General features: G+C 35.2%; 1 protein-coding gene across 1 annotated transcript in view; it reads right to left on the reverse strand.

The window, feature by feature from the left end:
* The window catches only part of Raph1 (Ras association (RalGDS/AF-6) and pleckstrin homology domains 1), a 58366-nt gene that overhangs the window by 27606 nt on the left and 8637 nt on the right, over positions 1–22123 (reverse strand). Inside the window, exons 2-3 of the mRNA XM_033764572.1 lie at positions 16811–16916; positions 15514–16019 (exon numbers count right to left, since the gene is read on the reverse strand). Coding sequence (XP_033620463.1) covers positions 15514–16019; positions 16811–16916 — 612 coding nt within the window. The remainder of the gene's footprint in view (positions 1–15513; positions 16020–16810; positions 16917–22123) is intronic.

A 22123-nucleotide genomic window follows, 5' to 3' on the forward strand; every position in this document is an offset into this window, starting at 1 on the left:
CAACAGTCTCCAAGAAGAAAATATTAACTGAACATCTTCAACTTGCCACACTATAAGGCTTGTTACACATGTATCTCATTTAAACCTCAACAAAACAATATAAAGCCAGTATTATCATTATATCCATTGTACCAATTAACCAAAGTTTAGGAAGCCTGTTATCTTTCCAAGATCATACAGGTATTGTAGTTACCAAATGGTTATTTATTCCACCACAACAGTACAGTTCGTATTGTCCTTAAGGGTTACAGCTTAAACTTTTCAGATTATTAGTAAATAAAAAATTGCTTGTCAAAAAGACATTCCTAAGAGTATTTTAATAAAGAAGCAAAGAAAATGGCGGTTAACATTTGAGCATTCTAAAACTTAGACAGACGTCTCAGAGGAGGGCTCAGAAACTGGTGCATCAGGCTATTTTGTAGGGAGAGCCAGACTGCCACACAGGTGGTGCTGAGGTGTAGCTCAATAGGGAGTACCTGCTGAGCATATGCAAGGGACCTGGTTTGATCTCCAGTACACACACACACACACACACACACACGCACGCACGCACACACAGTCACTCACTCACACACAATACATCCTTAATTCAGCTTGAAAAGAGCCAGGTGCTTTGCTAGAGAGGGCAGTGACATTAGCACCAAGGCAAAGGCTCATCTGAGAAGCCAGTGGCTTGGGTTGCCTAGGAATTTCTGCTGCCTCTTGCATATAGGTAGAGTGGTCTATCCCAAGGCCCCTCTAAATGCTTAGGTTCTATGTAACTGAGTGATATTCCTGCTAAAATCTCTTGCTGCATAAAAGAAGGGGTGGTTTACAGAAGGGAGATAGAGCTGGGTAGGAATAGCTCTAATACTGCAGTCAGTATTGCTGACTCTGGGCAGAGGGAGATGATAAGTTACTGAGCCCATTTACCCGAAACTTGCTAAAAGCAATTCTCCCTATGGGAGGAACTCTGTTTCATTCATTGGCCTATCTCCGCTGTAAACACTGGCACAAAGACAATAGCAAATTGTTTTTTGAATGGGTAAATGAAGCAATTCTTTCTAATAGTTTCCCAGTGCATTTAGTGAAAAATGTAAAAGCCTTGGTATGGCTTCAATGATCTGGCTCCTTCTTGCCTCTCCAAACCCAAATCAAGACACGTGTACCTTCACTTACCTAAGGTGGCTCTAACAACATGATTCTTCTTCAGCTTCTCACCCACACCAAGCTTTTTCTCTTGGCCTACCTACAGTGAACAACCCCTTCTCCCACAGACTAGCTTCTTTTTTCTTTTTCGGTACCGGGGATTGAACTCTTTTCATTCTTCAGGTTATAGCTTAAATGTCACCCACTTAGAAGAGCCCTTTCTGATCTATCTAATTTAAATGGAGCCCTAATACTTTTCTCAGTTCTCTATTCCTTTACCTTGTTTTCTTCATAGCATTCAACAGTTTAAATTTTTTACATGATTGTTTTTTATTAAATTCATAGATTGTGAGCTCCTAGAGTTGGGGAGTATGTCCATTTTATACAATGTTGAATACCAGCACTCAGCACAGTATATGGCTCAATAAATATTAAATAAATAATGATAAAACATTTGAGAACAGTGTACAAAAGTGGACCAGAGGACTGAAAGGTAAAGATAAAGACACAAGTGTTGCAGTGCTGATAAGATATAAGGGCCTATTATTAAAGTGGGGGCAATGAAAATGAGATGAATGGGCAAACCGAATAAATCCTTAGAGATTATGACATACTTCATTACAGGTTTAAGATAGTTAGAAGAAAGGTGCAAAGGATGATCAGCCAGCTCAACCTGGGTCACTAGGGGAGTAGTAGTATTCTAGGCAAAATAAGATGGATATAAATTGTGGGACCCCAGGGAGAAGATGGGCAAGGTGGCTAAACACCTGGGGGATGTATCAGTAAGATGTGTTCTTCCAGCAACCCTAACAGCTCACTGAAAGTGTGGTACTCTGAAGAGGAAGAGCTGATCTACAACACAGACCCTACTTGAAACTATGAGCGTGGATTCCAAGAACAGACAGCACACAGAGTACCGCACAGAAAAACTCTGCTCTGGTTATAAAGTATGGCTACAATTTACTCAAATATCTACCCTTGCCTGATCTTTATGCTTCTACCTCTTCTCATAGACCTACTATAAAGAGAAATGTGGGCAAGAGAAAGCTTCCTTTATTCACTTTGTCAAAGGGTCTTCTCTTTGAGCTACTTCATGGGGAGGTTTTCATTTTAGCTTATCTTTCATCTTTCAAAAGTTTAGAAGGTTGGCAAAAATGAACAATAAAAACAACAAAAAACTCTGACAGAACTTGAGATATTATTCAAAAGTACTATGGACATTTTTCAGAAACTAAGCAACACTGATATTCTTGAATTAATATTATAGTATTTAAGTAAGATAATAAAATAAGGCAATGATTTGAAAATAGGTAGAAAGCTATTCAGCTTCCTGACTCACTTTTCCCTGGTTAATAATTGCTAAGGGATATTGAACTGTTGTAAATACTAGCCTACTGAAAATTCAGCTGGACTGATTCAAACTATTTTGAGGATAAAGAACTGAAAATTGAAAAAAAAAAAAAAAAGAACTGAGAATTGCAGCCTTCTTTTCCACTTCAAGTAAATATAAACCAAGATTCTGTTTATACAAGTCAATGCTTAGATAATGCAAACACAAATTATAAAACTTGCTACAGAAACAGCATGGATAACCATTAAAAATAAAGTTTATTAAAGTACTTTTTTTAGAATTTAAAATATAATACAAAATCAAACTTGAAAATTGCAACATACTTAAGACCATTAGGCATTTACAGAAATTTAAAAACTAATGAAAATTCCTGAAAATATTTGCTACTCTTCAATATTTTCTGATAGTAATTAAGATCAGGTAGGCTATTACCTTTAGTAAGATGAAAAATACCTCTAAATGTGCTAAAATAGCAAAGCAATAATGTGAGAGTACAATCAAAAACAGAAATGATATTCTACCTACAAGGCAGTAAACAGTTACATGCATGAGAAAAGCAGCAGTGTCACCTTGGTCAGCAAATGAGAAGGTTTTCCTGCAATGTTTCTCAGAAGAAGGGATGTTTCCCTGTCCAAATAGGAGTGCTTGTGCAGGAAAAAGAGAAAAACAAAACAAAACAAAAGAAATAACAGAAGTCAGTGGAGGCTTTATATGTTTAAAATATAAAGTAGACAAGAATGATTCTCTATAATTAATCTCATATCTTTTTAATAAACTGAATAAAATATGTCCATAAAAAATTTTTAAAAGAGACAGAAAGAAAAAGAGAAAGTAAAGGAAGGGGAGGTAAAGAACTTATCCCTCATACACGCCTACAGATATGTCCCAGGTGAATCTTCTCGATGTTTTGGCTCTTTGGAAAAATGGATAACATACGTAGATCACAGAGCTCGGCCGGGGGTTTAGTTCAATGGTTCCACCGCCTACCTCACAAGCACAAGGTCCCAAGTTTGATCCTTGGTTCATTAAAAAAAAAAAAAAAAAAAAGATCACAGAGCCAGTTTGGCTTCTAGGCCAGTATCCATGAGTGTTGTGCAAAGAGTATAAATAAATACACATCTGAGTCAGTGACTAAGCATATTCCTTCCTGTTGTTAAAACCTATGTAAGGACCACACAGCTTTAAATAGTATAAACTGATAGGGACACAATAAGACCACATCACTTGAAAATTTCTCCAACTGTTTCTGATCAATTCAGTGATAGTCACCCCAAGAGGAAAAACACTCAAATGGTTTGCCTCATAAGACACTTGTTTTCAATAAAATTTTATTAACCACTCATTATCGGACCATGTTGCTGCACAGTAAAGGACTTAAATAAAAAATGAAATATATGAACAAAATACTAAGAAGTCTTACCCCTGGTTTAAAATAACCAAGACATATTTTCATAAAATGATTTGTGAACAGTGTTTCCTGGCTTAATAACTTTTTAATAACATGCTCTAAGTTTATGCAGTTGTATTTATCCTTTGTGATATATATGCCATCTGGACTTACCTGTCCTAAATAACTTTGAATTAGTATTCATTTTTTAATTCTATGTATGTACTAGTCAGTATGGGCAATAACAGCACAACTGAGTGGAGTTACACAAAGAAGTTCTGTTATGCTATAGTATGCAGTAAATCTAAGTTGTTCTGACAAATTAATTCTTTGGAAAGAAACTTATGCAAACAAACAATACTAGAGCTGCACCCATTTAAGAAGAAAATGATCCTATGTGATAAAAATAGTACTTTAAGATTGGAAACACCATTACAGAAGACAGTACTGATTTAATCTGCTTAGATTAACACTGTTGAGTTTGCTATGTGGTGTTTTATGGCCTGTAATATTAAAACTGTGTTTCAATTCAAGATGAAAGTAGTCCCATCTCTCTCACTCACTCAAAAATAAACAAACAAGAAACTGAGGTTAAAGAAAAATTGAATATATTCACTAAGATTACCACTTATAAGATCAAATAGTAGTAAGAACAGAGAAAATTATCCCTAGTTCTCATTTACCTAGATGGTACAGTCCTCCTAAAGACAAATATTGGTTCATCCACAAAGATATTAGGTATGCAGAAATGTCTGAAAATTCAATTTAGTTCAAGGTTAGTGATCTGCCAAGACCAAGGAGAAAACAGAGAAGCATAAAGAATGAAAAGAACAATTAAAAAGAGCAACTATAATTTTCACTGCTCTTATTCCCAGTTTTTGTTATTCACACTAAATGTAATTTCAACATCAAATTCAAATTTAAGATTTAAATAAAAAACTTTGCTCAAATTCTTCAATTTATATCATCTCAAGTCTCCCCAAATTTATAATATGAGCAGTGAGAGGCAATGATATTTAATCACATTTGTTTCAAGACTCATTAAGTTAATCTGTTTTAAAATGCTAAAATAGCTTAATAGGGGACAATTATTATGGTTGATGACCCAAAAATATGACACAACTTAAACATGAAACCATAAACAACAGCTAAACATGATCATAATATGTTGTGCATGGATGTAGCAATTCACTACCTAGTTGGTAAAAGAGCACAGATCCATGTTCCTTTCATCTATGCTACAGGTATCTGTAGCAGAAAGAACAGACATAGAAACCAAAGGCAGTGAACTCTTCTCAATAAATGCTTTTAAAAAATCTATCTTATCCTATGGTACCAGTCAGTCAGCCAAACACAGCCATAAACTGCTCTCAGAACTCCTTGCTATTTAGAAAGGGTAGGGTGTGAGTGAGTGTGGGTATGTGCACACATGCATGTCTGGGAGTGGACAAGGAGTGCTGGTTACTGGAGAGGGATGCAAGAGGTATGAAATGAGTGGGGTGTAGTTGAAGGATTGAGGAGGGTAAAAGATAGTTGGTTTGGGTACTTCACCCCAGTCTTGGGGTGAAGACATGTTAACAAAAAATGTACATAGCTTCATCTAAGTAGAGACTTTTAAAATTTTCTTTTGTATATCCCTATAAACACAAAGTCAAGAGGCTTATTTGGAATTTATTTTATGGGCTTGTTTTCCTCTGTTCCATCCCCCCCCCATCAATTTATTCAAATATTTTTCAGGTTCTAACTTTGATTCTGGAAACATGCCAGGCACTGGAGATGAAAAGGTAATAAAGGCAGGCAGTCACTTCCACTTTGAGAGAATTTAGAATCTAATAGGTAGACACGGATGTCTTCACTGGCAATGACAGGGCAGTGTTAGGTGGAATGGGACATTCAGGAGATGAGTACCTATAACAAAACAGGGGGATGAGTAGTCTGAAAAAGCTTATAGTTCTGAAGGATAAGTGAGCTTCTAAAGATGCAGTTGGGGTTGCAGAGGAGGATAGAACAAAGAAATTTGAGACCTGCAATGGTATCACTGTCTTCAAGTGGGAATTTCATAAAATAGTGAAGGACATTCTGGTCTGTCATAATGAAGTGCAGAGAAGAATTATTAGTATTTAATGGGAGGGAAGCAGAAATGCTAGATGCCCTGCAAGTATAGAAAAATGTCACACAAAAGTCCCACAACTTGTCCCATGTGATTCTTAAAAATGTTCATACAAGGAAAAATCACAAAGATGGGAAATCCTGTTTGTAATAACCCAAACTTAGAACCTAACTTCATTTAGATATACATACAAAATAATTTCATGAAGTTTTTACTTTTAATGACTTTAAGGAATGCATTTGCTCTGTGAAATAAGTTGAGGCAACTCTGCTTTCCTTTTTTCAAATATAAAGAGCTGTTCATAACACTGGAAAATTATTGCACTGATAAAAATCTAGTTTGAAGTAAAAAAAAAAAAAAAACACTCCTCTCACAAGAATTTTGTATTTCCCTACTTCCTTCGTCTATAAACTGTCTTATCAAATCATTCCTACTTCAGTTATTTGCACTTTTCTCTTACCACATACAAGTGTATATCTGCTACCAAAACACATTTTAATTCTGGGACGCCATTTGTTCTGCTTTTCCTTTTTCCCCCCAGTATTGGGAATTAAACCCAGCACTTCACATTGAACTATATCTCCAGCCCTACCCCCCTTAAATTTTATTAATTGTATTGGTATAATTTAGATATACATAATGATCACATTCATCATAGGGAATTTGTACCTGTACATGATGTATCTTGATTCCTTTTTTCCCATTCCGCTACCCTCCCTTCAATCCCTTTAAAAAGCTTTGTTTCCATTTTATTCTTTTCTTTCCCCTTCCTTCCTTTCCCACTCCCTAATTCCTCTTTCCTTCTGAACAATTTCTTCCTATTTCACAATATCCATTATACATTTTGGTCCTTATTTACACTTTCAGTTTTTCACATGAGAGAGACAATGTGATATTTACACGTGTCTGATTTATTTTACTTAAAGAGTATGATCTCAAAGTGCATCCATTTACCCAGAAATATCTCAAGTTTATCCTTCTTTATGGCTGAGTAGTACTGCACTGTATAAAAGAACTATATTTTGTTTATCCATTCACCAGTGGGTGGGCATCTGGACTGTTTCCAAGATTAGCTATTTACTAATGTAAACTGTGATGTTATAAACCTGGGCTGCACATATAATGCTGTGGTATGATGCTCTCAACTCCTTTGGAAAGATACCCAGAAGGGGAATAGCTGGGTCAAATGGGAACTCTAATCCTAGTTTCTTGAGGAATCTCCACACTGATTTCCACAGTGGTAACACTAGTCTATACTCTTACAAACAGTGGAGAACGGTTTCTTTTCCCCCACAGCCTCTCATCATTTGTTATTGGTTGATTTCTTGATAACAGCCATTTTTTTCGGAGATGGAATCTCAGCGTTGCTTTTATTTGCATCTCTTGAATGAACAGTGCCCATTCCCTTTTTTAATATTTTAAAAATTCTGAGACAGGATCTCAAAATAAGTTGGCCAGGCTGAGCTTGGAATTGTGTCCCTCCTGCCTCAGCCTCCAGAGTATTGAGATTTATAGGCATACACTACCACATCTGGCTTCCTTATTTGAAACAGACAAACACACACACTTCTGATATTCTTACTTCACTTAAATCTTTTTTATTATACTACTGGGGATTGAACCTAGGTTCTTCACACTGACCTACATCATAGGATCTATTTATGTGGGACAGGGTTACACTAAATGACCTAGGGGAGACCTGAATTTTATTTTACAGTCCTCCTGCCTCAGCCTCCCAAGTTCTGGGAATATAGGTATATACCACTGGGCCCAGACAAAGTTCCTGATTATAAAAGGGGGTAGAATTTAACTACTTTTTAAAAAAATGTCTTTTTTTTTTTTTTTTTTTTTTTTTTTTTTTTTTTTTTTGTTGTTTGTTTGTTTTTTGGTACCAGGGATTGAACCTGGGTCATTGCGCTTGCAAGGCAGGCCACCAAACCACTGAGCTAAATCCCTGGCCCCTAAAAAATGTCTTTTGATACCAGTGGCCAATTGTTAATATACTGATAAATATATTTTATAAATTTTAAAAATTTCTCCTTCATATTAGGTGTTAGAGCATTACATTCACTTACAAAAATATGTATGTAGGCAGATTGTATTAACTATGAGTTTGGGATGGATGGTAAAGATGGTGTTATATATTTCTTATAAAATGAGGGTGTTGGGTCTAAAAAGATTAAGTACTGCTGCAGAAGAAACAGAAGAAACCAGAAGGCATGTACGTATTACTGCAAGTGTAGCTGATGCTTAAGAATGGAGGAGCAGCAGCTGGAAAAGGGTGAAGTGTTTTTCATTCAGCAGGATATAACCTATTACAGGGTTATGATAACGGGCGAGGGAGGGCAGGTTTAGGGCTCTAGGGGTTTTTCCTTTATGCTTCACAGATGACTGTGAGGCAGCACACTGACCAATGGAAATATAATGCAAGGAAGCCACAAATGTAATTCAGAATTTTAGAGTAGCCACACTAATTTTATAAGTGTAAAAAGAAAACAATGAAGTATTCATCTTTTATGTAACCAAGAATATCCAAAACAATTGAAATGGTAAATACAAGAATTAGCCAAGTATATTTATATTCTTTTTGTCATATGAAGTTTCAAAATCCAATGTGTATTCTGTTCATGTAACACATCTCAATTTGGCTTAACCACATCTTAGTTAAAGCCATGTGTGCTCGTGGCTGCTGTAAGGATTATGCAGCTCTGAAGATCCAGATTTGTCAACCACTGACTAGAAAATATACTTTTGAAGAAACTAGGCTTTCAGTTAAGCACAGTGCAGAATAATTCTGCTTAGTAATCCTCTCCTAAAGAACAGCAAAATTTGTTACTATCTTAAGAAATTGATTAAAGCCCCTAGCTTCAGGATAACAAAACATGGTCTCAGGTTCCAATATAAAATTGTGTATATCATACATGCTACCATCTGACCATTAGTTACCCTATCATAAAGTTGCTTATTTGGCCTTGTTCCCTTGGATTAATTTTGATTTGAAAAACTGAGGGTATATGACAAGGTTGTATCACTTGGCTCCAGTGAAAGCATTCTTCCTCACTGATACTTAAGCAGTCCTATGACATGTTTATAGAACTTACAGGTGTCAGCTCAGCCTGTTCTTCTGTGAAGTCAGTATGACGGTGGGCCTGCTTGCTGGGACATCTCAGAGAAATAGCATGCTGTGAAAATGGAGGAAGGGAGAAAATGAAAGGTAAAGGAAGTGAAAGGGTAGCTTTCTTTATCATGCAGGAAGAAAAAAAAGATCACAGAAATGAACAAAATAGTAATGAAAAGTTGCATGCAATAACGTTTCATTCTTTTATGCAAAAATTAGGTAAGAATCAGATGATCTTCACCCTTAATACTTTTAATCACCTCATTCTACTGCAATACAATATAGCTGTATGGAAGAACTACACAGAAACATTATGTCCAATGTAAATCAATCTTGGTTTTGACCACTGCTTGCCAGTACTCAATCTTTTCCCTTCATTCAGTCAAATCATCTCTTCAATGACTATTCTAAGTCTCCATGCTCTATAAGCTTCCAGCTTTTACTTTCTCCCTCTTTCATAGACCATACTTTTCTCAATGACTAAAAAATCACATCCATTATGAATATCTTCCTTACTAAAGTATACCTTTATGACTAAATCCAGATTCTTTCACCACCCCCCTCCTTAGTTCTATGTGAATAGCTGTTTCCCTTTCAATGCTAAGCACATATCAGATCCTATTAGTTCCTCCTCTAAATTTCAGTCTTTGATACTCAACCAGACTAGCTAATTACAGGTAGAACAAAAAACTGTTCTGGATCCCTTTCTCTTGTTAGACTATAATTTTCTCCTCTGTGCTACCAAATTTCCTTAATTCATGCTATATAGTTCCTCCATTTCCTAGCCAATTACTAATAACTTAATTCTCTGCATTCTTTATCCCTCAAATCTTGCATCAAGTTGTGATGCATTCTGCAATTCATCTTCAAAGTTACCTTTTAACTAAAATGTTTTGTCTTTCCAGTCATGGTGTTTGCATATAACACTGCCAATACTTGTTGGTGGTCTATTCTGTACCTCATTTCATACCCCTGGAGTTTAACTTCATAAGGAACTGTGTGCTATGATCAGTTTTATCCCTTATAGCCCAGGACAGTGCCTAGGCACTCAAATATTTATGAATATATGAACAGTGTTCATGCCACACAAGGCAGATCAAGACTGTTTTTGCTTTTCTGTTTCTATATTTTCTCATTAAACATGTTCTATAGTACTGTTTCAATTACTAGATTAACAGTAGGCCTGTTAAATCTATACTGCCAATATCCTTGTTTTTAAGAAATAGAAGCTCAGGTATTAATTAAGGATAAAGAGACATGACAAATGCAACCAACTTGCAAATGGCTCAAAGGGAAAGAAACGTATAGTACTTTAAAAGAATGATAAATGATAAAGAATGGGCAAAATGTTAACAATTAGTAAATTTGTCAATGAATTTCCCAATTTTCATGTTTTTAGAAGTTTAACATTATTTCAAGCTGGGGATGTAGCTCAGTGGCGAGCTACACCTGCCTGGCAAATGCAAGATCCTGAGTTTAATCCCGGTACCAAAGGAAAGAAAAAAGTTTAACATTATTTCAAAATAAGTTTAAAGCCAGGGATTCAGCTCAGTGGTTCCACCACCTGCCTTGCAAGCACCAGATCCTGAGTTCGATCCCAGGTACCAAAACAAATAAAACAAACAAGCAAGAAATCAAAATAAGTTTAAAAAATAGTTTTCTCATGACTCAACCTTGCACAAGTTCCCATTTCCAAAGACTTACTGGTTCAATTTAAAAACAATCTGAAGCTAAAGTATTCAACAAAGTTAACTGTGTATCATACTGAGCAGTATGACAGAATATATGTTTACTAAGGTTCAACACATCCTTGTAAGAAATGAATATGTGAAATGACAAAATAGCATATAGACAAAAATTTAATTTATGTTGTCATATTAACAAAAATGAAACTGGATTACAGAATATAATTAATTTAATGTTAACTAGGTACCGTTTCCACAAAGTACTTAAATGGTTTATTACCACATTATCTACCCCAATTCCAATCTTACCTACTCTTGATCATTACTTACATACATGTAAAAGCTGTAATCAAAACATGTAGGAAAAATGAATTAAGGGCCAATGTTTTAAAGTTAGTCATTTTCTGAAACTTTCATTTGCATTATAAGGTTATTCTCTACTGATCTTTCAAAAACTTTATACTGCTAAATGAAATACCATTTGCAAGCCAGAATCCTTGTGATAAGAGTGAAAGAACATGTATTGAAATGTATGAATCTAAACCCAGGAGCCAAATCTTTATCAAGAAACTGCCTTATATCAAAATAGTGGTTAAAAATAAAACACTTCTGTATGACATAAACACAATTAGAAAAAGAAGTAGAGGTTTATGCACCCATCCTTTCACTAAAATAGATGCATTCATTTTTAGTAACACATGTATGTATTTTTCACAAGTACTAATTACATTGAAAATAAGCACAGCATGATAGTAAAGAATGAAGATTCCAGGATTAGAGTGCCTTGTTCAAGCCCAGCTAGGCCATTTAGTAGCAATATGATTTTGGACTTATTTAACCTATTTCCTTAGTATAAAAAGAAGCTAAAAAGCATTTATCACCAAAGATTTCTATAAGAATTAAATTATAATTTTATTACATTAGTCTAAGAATAGAAAATTTGTATTTTAATTTATTTCATTTGTATTTTATTTAAGCCTTAATAGATTTCATTTGCATTCCCTAAATTTTAACTTAAAATATTCAAAAATATACTAAAACACCACCAGAGGGGGATGTTACGGCATAAACCTCTGGCTTTCCCCGCTCCTGCACATGTAGTTCTTTCTGTCTGGCTTTAGGCCTTGTGAGCACTGGCTGGTCTACTCTTGATTCCCCTTCCTTTGAGCTCAACTAGACTGTTTGGATTCAAATCCTTGTGTAGGTTATGCAGGCACTCTCTGCCTTAATTCCTTCTACTGTAAAATAGGGGTACTGGTACCTACTCCAAAGGTGATGTGCAGAGTTAGTACATTAACAAATGAAGAGCATAATGACTAACAGAACTAGCAATCAATATAGCAGCTTTTATTATTTTCTACCCCACTTTTCTTCTTTCTCTCCTTTTACTGGCTACTATAGTCAGTAAATGTTCAAATGCTCTTTAAACCATTTCCTTTATATTTTATAGCCCCTATCAACTTTAAAAACAGATGAATATATTTCTATCCTTGTTTAAAAAAGTCCCTTACTAGTCCTCCACAAACTCAAAACAGAAAAAAAAACTGACTGAAAACCAAATAAGGACATTTTTATTTCTATGTGCACACACACACACACACACACACACACACACACACACACACAGATTTCCAAGAAATACACTAAGAATCAGGGCATAAATGCCAGTGTTGACTAGGGGAGAGGGTTTGAAAAAAGTTTATGTGAACTAGACTTTTCCTCAGTCACACTTTCACCAAACCTTTAGCCTGTTTCCTCTGACAGCTATTCCTTTTGTTGTTAAACCTCACTAGATCAAGGAAACTGGATTCCACACCAAGTTGGTACACGTGAATACATTTCAGTGAAATGAAGCCACTAGACTTTTATGAGAAAAGTAGCTACAGCAAATAAGAAATGAATATCTGGAGCCTCGATGCCAGTGAGATCACATTCCAAATGTTACAAAATATAATCACTTTTTTCTGTGCAACACCTTTACATTTCTTCACAAATTAGGTCTTAAAACAGTCCTAGAAGGTGAAGGAAACTTGGGGTTCACTGAAGCTATGATATGCTCTGTTGCACATCATAAACTTTAAAATACTGTTTACATATGAGTTATAAATTTAAAGTTTTAATAGTGCAATCAGGCAATTTTTCCATCATAATATAATTCAAGTTTTCTTAATAGTTAGCAAAACCTTTGAAAACTATTATAAACTACAGTAATAGCTTTAAGAAGTATTTACACTTTAAAAATATTTTTTCATATGTAAAATTCCAAATTCAAAGGACTAAGTTAAATGCCACCAGAAAAAAAATGAAGGTACAGTTTAACATTAACCTTTAATCTATAAATACTATTTTACAGAAAGTTTATAACATGCAATTATGAATTAAATTTATACTGTTTTCTAATTGAAACATTTTATTAATTAACATGAATAAATTATAATGATGAGTAAAAGAAATGCAAAATAATTTCACAAGGGATGACAGACTTTGTTAGAATTTATTTTAATTACAATGAATTCTAATTTTTTCCCCTAATACCAGGGATCAAACAAGGTGTCACTGAGCTAAATTCCTGGCTTTTTCTCTCCCAATACCAGGGATCAAATGCGGTGTCACTGAGCTAAATCCCTGGCCCAATGAATTCTAATTTTAAAAACCTAGCAAATGATCACTATTGCTGATTAACTTCAAAAGAATACTGAAATTATTCTATAATTGATTTTTATGTGCATCCATGGAGAATTTTTATGCTAAAATATTCTTTAACATTCAAGAAATAATCATTTTTAACAAACATGCTTTAGGATTTTGAGGAAAATCTGTAAGCAGTTGAGGCCTGAGAATTCAAATATAGACTTCCCAGTTATTTGACCTACTTAATCTCTTTCCTCTTGACTTGGATGGAATAATCCACTTATCAAAGAAATAATATGATGAGTGGTATGAGGCTTAAATGAAATGGCACATGTGAAGTACTTGGAAGCAAAGTAGAAAGCCAAGTAGAAGCCAAATTTCTTTTATTTTTTACTCATATGATTCTTTGAACTATCTTACAAGGAAAATAGATCAAATAGTACTAACTCCACTTTCCTTATGAGAAAATGACATTTGGAGAGGTTAAATAACTTATTTAGGTCCCAGGAATAGTAATTACCAATGAAAGCAGAAAGAAGTTTTTAAGTTCTCTATAGAATATACATCACTTAGGTAAAGTTTAATTTTAAATAAATTAAACTTTTTGAGAGTGATATGATTTGCTGACTTTCTCTGCAATAAAATTCAAGTTTATCTCTGAAACACACTGTCATGTTTCTTTTATATTCCATAGAACCAAAGCTCATGAGTAAGAACAAAAGTCACTAACAAGTTAATCTAAATAATTAAATAAAATGGAGAGAAAAAAATCAATAGTTAAATAAGTGCAAAATTTAAATTTCCCTGAAATTCCTTAAATGTTTCACATTTTATATTACTACTGATTATTCATAAATATTCTTTTAATCTATTGTACTAATTAAATAGTATGTATTCACAAACTCACTAAAAAAGCTGACTACATTTTGCCCCATTTTCTCCTTTCTTGGTACTATCCTACAAGAAAATCGCTGTCTTCTTAATGAAAAGAACTCAGTGAAGAATTTTCTCTCACCAAATTCTGTTCAACTTATCACAAATCTAGTCCTTACTCTTCTTACTCCATCACACTCAGGGCAACTTTTTAGTCTGTTTATATATATCCCATTTGATTCTTTAGATCACTCTATAAGACAGACTAAAGAGAATCAAAGATAGAACTATTTTTTCTTATGAGAAATTGGCATTTAGAGAGGTTAAACAGGTCATTTAGGTCCCATGAGTAGCAAAGAAAAAAATTCACAACCAAGATTTCAGAGCTCTGTAGCTCTTTTTATTATTCCACATTGACTCTGGTGACAAATGATGTAAACTTGGAAAACTAGTATCTATTTTAAGGGTTTTTTTTTGGAGACAAAGTCTTTGTTTAAGCTGTCTTGAACAAACCATGTAGCCCAAGCTATCCTCAAACTCATGATGATGCTCCTGCCTCAGCCTCCCAAGTGCTGAGATTACTTACAGGTATGCAGCACCACACCCAGCTTCAAACTGGGGCTCAAACTTGGGACCTTGCGCTTGCAAGGCAGCTGGCGGAACCACTGAGCTAAATCCCAGCCTGAAACCTACAATCTTAAAGGACTACAATGAGGATATACATGCTGTTCTTATGTTCTCATTTTAAAATGTATATTAAAAAGCAATTATTATCAGCTTAATAGCAATTAGTGGTTTTGCAAATCACATTTAAATTTTTAAACCATCTGAAATAACTGATGTCAATTCAAAGACTTCCAAAAAGTCAAAAAAATAAAAGGAGAAACAATCTTTTCTAAATCATCTTCCTTCTGTAGTCTGATTTTAAAAGTTAGATCAAAAGTATTTCTGACAAATTTTAAATGCAGGACCAACAAAATTAATTAAAACTACATTCTTTTAAAGATCAATTCCTGATCGGGTGTGGTGGTGCACGCCTGTAATCCCAGCACTTGGAGGCAGAGGAGGATCACTGTGAGTTTGAGACCAGCGTGGGCTACACAGTGAATTCCAGGTCAACTACATAGTGAGACCTTGATTCAAAAAACCAACCAACCAAACAAACAAACAAAAAGATCAATTCCTCCTATTTTAATACTAACAAGAGGAAAAAAAGTTCCATCTATTTACCTCAGTAATTGGCTGTGCCTGATGTGTTAAATCCAGTTCCTGAGGGCGTGTCACTTTATCAATATCCAAAGAGTCCATGCTGGAGGCTGCAGAAGTGATGCTAGAATGAGAGGAGTTACTAATAGAGTGCACTTCAGCATCACTCACTGTGCCTGCAGACGCAGTTCTTCGGTGCTGATTAGTTACTACTGGCTTAGTGTCTTCCAGTACAGACTGCTGAGCAGCCTCATCCATGCTCAAGGAGGCCTGTTCTAACTGAGCAGTGATGTCATCGAGGGAATAGTTAGCATGGGAAGGTTTAGCTATCCTATTAGATGATGAAGATAGTCCTTTCAAGGTACCATGCTTTGATGGATGTCGGCTAGCAGGTAACTTCTGAGTAGCTTTCGTTTCTGTGATTTGTCGCTTACTACTTCCTGAACCAATACTGCTGAGCTCCTGTTCTATTGAGCAAAGATCTGCCATCAGTGCATCCAGGTCCACAGTCTCTCCTTGATTCAGAGCTTCTGCAAAGAACAATACATGTTTCTGGAACATATGTAATCACAATTTACACATTTTATTATGAGTGAGTTAAATGTAGGGGAAGAAGCAAAAGAATTTATCCCACTGGGCCTAAAAACTAATTAAATAAAATGCTTCTAACAGTTTTTCATTTACTTTAAATTCCAAGAGAAATCTTTACAAGCAAATAGAAGCTCCTTTTATGATCACTAGTAATAAAAAATGAAAATAAAATTATGAATTTGAAGACAAAACACTATAAACATTTAATACTATACTATTCCATGGTCTTAACCACATCCCCCATGCAAAATTTTAATCATAGGTTTTAATAAACTATTATTAGTATGGTCAATGGCTGGGTAGAGACATTAATATCAAAAGAGCTAACGGCATAAAAAGAGAAGTGAAGATATAAAAAATAAATACTAGAATGTTAATTCCAAATACTATAAAGCTGACTAGGTAGAGTACATTATTTGGCCATAAGTGCTGATTATAAAGTTACTAATAAAAAAATTCATTGGACTTTAACCCAGTGAGAAAACAACAATGCAAATGAATCTTGCTATGGGGTCCCACTTGAGTTATGTACTTTACCAACCATTAAAAAATCAATTAGAAAACTATATTATGGTCTTTTCTGTGACAATCTGATTTAGTAATATGCACAAATCAAAAAACAGAGCTAACTCAGACAAGTCATGCATATACCTTTTGAAATTATAGTGGAACTGTCCCTACATTATATAAATTAATATTCTACTGTATACTTCACTTAATTACATCTTACCATTCAAGTTGTATATGGAGAAACGGTAAGAAAAATTGGCCATGTTTGTTTCCTGGAGAAGAGGAGATCTTTTTACTGGTTCTATGGGTTTGTCAGAATCCAAACTCTATAAAAGAAAATTTAATCATATTATATTCAGGTTTCACTTACATAAAGTGATGAATAGAATTTGCTTTATGATTAAGTGAACTGCTACAAACCAAAGTTCTAAGTAATAGTCTTAAGGAAAGGTATAATTGGGTTTCATAGATAGAATTTTTATTACAATTTCTTCAATTTTTAGATATATACTTACATTTAAGGTGCCTAAGACTGTCACTGCTCAGAGTAAATACCTTTTTATTTTTTATTTTCTTTTGGTACCGGGGATCGAACTCAGGACCATGTGCTTGTGAGGCAGGTGTGGTGCCACTGAGCTAAATCCTTAGCTAAATACCTTTTTAGTACATCAAGTTCAGTGACTGATCTCATTAATTCTCTATAAAATAAAGCAGGTACAGTCAAGGTAATCTAAGAAATAGAAAACTACACAGAGTTGTGTCATCTGTCCTCAAGAGGATGTGTTTTTGGTCTGGATAGCTTCATTCTTTGGAAGCAACTAAGAGATACAGGACAGTTCTGGACTCAAAATTATCAAGATCCATGAACTTAACAGAGAGCAATTACAACTTCAAACAATGAGGGGATTTTCTTGTTCTTTTAAATCTCTAACAAAACCCTAACTCAGCTGTACTATCTGTGACAAAGCTAGATTTATACTTACACATAAGGGTAAGGTGACCTGGAAGTTATCTCATCACCTTTTAATTAATTTATTTATTTAGGTTCTGGGGACTGAATCCAGAGCCTTGTGCATGCTAAGCATGTACTACTACTGAGCTACACATTCATCCTTGCTACCTTTTTAAATGATACTTTTCCTCCTTTAACTCTTCCGCATCTGCTATCTACAAGAGAAAATTTCAGGAAAAAGGGGAAGAACTTCAGTTTAGTGTCAGTACATTTGCAAATACTAGAATTAGTTTTATAACCCCCCCATACTGGGGATCAGACTCTGGAACTTGTACCTCTGAGGCAGGCTCAATGCCCCTGAGCTAAATCCCTGACCCTGTCTTATAATTTCTTTAAAAATTAACTATCAAATAATTTTCAAAATAAAAATTTTGGATAATCTACAGAATCATGGAATTTGATTAAATACTATCTTCACTGTTCATTCATCTCAAGACAATATGCATCCACAGAGGTAATGACCATCCTATTTTTAAAGTTATTAAATGAGAGAGATCCATAAGTTCTTCAGAGTTTTATTTCAAAGTTCCATAAAACAGCACAGAAAATCCCTAATCTCAAACCTAATTCTTCAGCAGCAATTCAAGTTCCAATCTTTCTTCTGAGGGGAACTGGAGAATAAAACGTAGCTAATGTTTTCTGTAAAATAATTTGTATTAATTGAGGATGTGTTAAAAGTCAATCCATTCACCAGTTCAAAAAATACTCCTTAGAACAAAAAATTAGCATGGTTACTTTTAACCTTTTTGAGGAGTCAATGAGAATTTGATAAAAGTTATAAAGCCTCTTCCACCAAAAAGCACTAAACACTCAATATTTTATAAACTATTTTAGAAGAATTGCCAACCACTTAAATTTGACTTTTTTATAAAGTTGAAAATACTATTAACATTGACTATTTGTATAGGTGATACTTTACAGTGAAGAAATGAAAAGGAAATTTGAAGTTTTATTCACCAACTTAGTAAAGTCAAACATTTCTTGAAAATTTCCAAAAATGTCAAAAAACAATGTTAGGGCTGAGGATTTAGCTCAGTGGTGCTGCGTCTGCCTCTAAAGTACGAGGTTCTGCATTTGATCCTCGGTACAAAAGGAAAAAAAGCAATGTTAGCAGTGAATTACTCCATGTCATGGTTTAATATTTGTTTTCTCTCTAAAGAAGGATTCTATCATGAAAAGAACAAGACACAGCTTAGTTTGGGAGCCAACTTTTTTGGTGAGCATGTGGCACTTCACATTTATGTCAAGCATAAACGTAGGAAGAAATACACGGCACCCAACCAGAGAAACACCAACCTCAGTGGAGCAGGAGGGGTTCCCACTCTACCTATAGCAGCTGGAATGATACTTAGTCTGTTTTCTTTTTGCCTTCTCTCAAGCATGGACAATAAAACCGCCACATCAGGGAGATCCCACATGTCAGCTGGCCCTTGCATACTTTCCCTGATGCACTATCATTTTCCTTTTCCTTTTCTTTCCTTCCTCTTTCACCCAAGCATAGAACTACACAGCTCAGTCATCATCTCTATGCCAAAATTACCTTTATAAAAAAATTAAAGACTTAAATGGGAATGGTTTGGTGACTACAGACATAAGAAAAGACATTTCTGACAAAAAGTAATGCTACTTCTGATTAGAGACAAAAACAAAAACAAAAAAAGATCTATATGAAATCTTAGTAGGATTGGAAAACAGTCCCCAACATTAAATATTAACTGACAATGGTCACAAAGATATCTGGTCTTTCAAGATGATCTACAGGTACAGAAACAACCTAGTGCTTTCAAGTTCTACCATAACACCTTACTTTTCTGTTAGGAATTTCCTACTTATGCATTCCCAAAGTTATTTTTTCCCAAAGATATTTAAGTACAAATTTTGTTCTAATGTTCTCGCTGTCATGAAATTAAATTGATTAATAAATGTAACCATTTTCACAAAGTAAATATAATATAAAAAGTATTAATTAGAGGAGTAGAAACTATCCTTTCATCCTCAAAAGTGTCCCTGTTTAGAGGATAAGGTCATCATTATTTTTAAAACCCAAGATCCAGTAAAACAAAATGAAAAAAACTTTGCCACTGTTTTAAATGCATCTGGGATTTTTTTTTTGTACCAGGGATAGAACTTGGGTCCTTGCACTTGCGAGAAAGGTGATGGAACCCACTGAGCTAAATCCCCTGCCCAGGGCTTGGGAAAGAAATTTTGTCAGTATTCTGGAAACATTTCATAGAAAATACTGACATGAGAAGAAATTATGTATTTAAATTTACTAAGTATAGAAGGTTTACTAAAATTTAGACTTTTAAATTTTAGGCTTTAAAACTTTTTCATTAAGCTAGAAATCTCAGAATCTGTCACAGAAATCTCTTAAATATATCTTTAGAATAATTAGAGAAGATACTCTCTTGGGTATTTTAAAATTTAATCTGTATCCACATCCTTATGTCTGCACACTCAGTGATGGAGGTCCCGTCAACTCAGTGATGGCAAACCAGTCAGTGCCAACAATCCAGCTTCTTCGGGACAAAGTACCTAGAATCTTGAAAACTGTACCTTGGAGAGAAACAAAAGTGAGTGGAGGTTACTGGGAAACTACCAGGGAACTGACAAAGGATGAGAAAATAGGATTATCACCTATTTTCAGAAGAATTAGATAATACCTTGGAGAAGAGACCTTGTAGTGTCACTGTCAGCTGGGAGAAAAAGTAAAACTAATGACTTTTTGCTCACAAAGAACGAGAGAACTGCACTGGGACCAAAAGAATAATCAGCAATTGGAACCAGCAAGGAAAATGCAGGGCACTGCTTCCAGAACGGCCTTCCACACTTAACAGTTGGTGAGTGTCCTTAGCACAGTGCCCACAGCCATAATTGCAGAGCAAGAGCTGGTGGGGACACCACTATAGGGAAGAGCTGTGTGTCTGAACCTGGGTCCGAGAGCAGCCCCTTAGCTGCTTTACACTGTCAAGTTCCCACAGTCACAGGACACTGGCAGTTGGAGAGCAGACTGGGGAGGGATCCTGCTGAAAGAAAAAGAGGCTGGTAAACATAGACTGGGCTCAGGCAGTCAGAGGCCAGGTTCCACCAGAGTTACACAGGGGTGGAAGCTCACACTGGCACTGTGTTCTCACTGTAAGCAGATCTTTACACCCCAGTGCTGTTCTGGGGGTGGAATGCTACCACCTTAGACTTCCAGCATGAACAGAAAAACGTCCTGGCTTGGGCTCTGCCCCTTAACTCTAGGCTGAGGAAGAGGCACGAATCCAAAAAAACAAAAAACTTTATTATTATTTGATTACATTCTTTTTTTCAGTTTTCATTTTTACTTTCATTTAAAAAATTTTTATTCTTTGCTGTTTTCCTCCTTCTGTACATTATCTAACACAATTTTATTGCATTATTTTACCCTATACTCTTTAGTGTGTTTGTGTGTGTGCTTTTCCTCTTGACTTTTTTCTTGCAATATAATTTACAAAGTGTAATGGAATTCTGCCTTATTCCTTTATATCCCTACTTTTATCCTTATCTCTTTATCTGACTTTTTTCTCTTCTGTATTATTCATTCTCAATTTTTCTTTTCTTTCATCTCCTCTTTTTCATTTGTCGCACTTTAACTTTTTCTCTAATATTTGTATCAGTCATAGGTTCTTTTCCCATCCGCATTTCTCACTACCAATTTTTCTCAATACCAGTTTTCCTTGTTATCCTCTTCTAAATATATAATATATATAACATACCCTTACTGTCATTAGCTTCCCCCCACTGCCATTTCCTCCTGCCCACAGACAGAGGACTCAAACTTTTTTTCTTTTTCTTTGTTCTCTTCTCTTCCCCATTCTGGTATTACCCTGTCTCCAAGACCCTGGGCTTTAGATAACTGATTCTGTAATACCGTTGAAGGCTTTTTTCATCATTAGAGGAGACCCAGCCATTGCATTTAGTGCATATTAACTGAGTCAAGATTTGGGTGGTTCTGAGGCTTATACTGTAACTGTGTATTTCTTCTCTAGGCTAAGGGAGACACAAAACAGGGTCTCATGGTATGGTATTTTCCACCTAGCCCTAACAGACACCACTGTAACAGATTAGCCTATTACTACTGTAGCTGATTTGATTGCACAGAAATAATTTTGACTCAGTAGACAGTTTTGTACCAGTGAACCTGTCTGCCGAATTCACCATCATAGCCAGGGAGAGGGACAGCAGGAGTTCCTAATCCAAGAACTCAGACTGGACCAGACTCTGCAAGTATGCTGCAACCTGGCAGAAAGAAGTGCTGAGTTTGAGTTAGCTTCAATACTGTGGTGGAGGGACCAGAGGAGTCACTGTGGTGTAAGCACTCAAGACTCCCTGGCAAAGCTATTACTTGGGGATCACGTGTGCAACATCTCACTAGAGTATCTGTGTTATCAGATATCTTATAGGTTTAAGAGTATATACAGATCTATACAGATCTCTCTCTCTCTCTCTCTCTCTCTCTCTCTCTCTCTATATATATATATATATATATGTGAGAGA

The sequence above is a fragment of the Fukomys damarensis genome, unplaced genomic scaffold (assembly GCF_012274545.1).
Source record: "Fukomys damarensis isolate Sample0158 unplaced genomic scaffold, DMR_v1.0_HiC HiC_scaffold_16, whole genome shotgun sequence".
Taxonomy (NCBI): domain Eukaryota; kingdom Metazoa; phylum Chordata; class Mammalia; order Rodentia; family Bathyergidae; genus Fukomys; species Fukomys damarensis.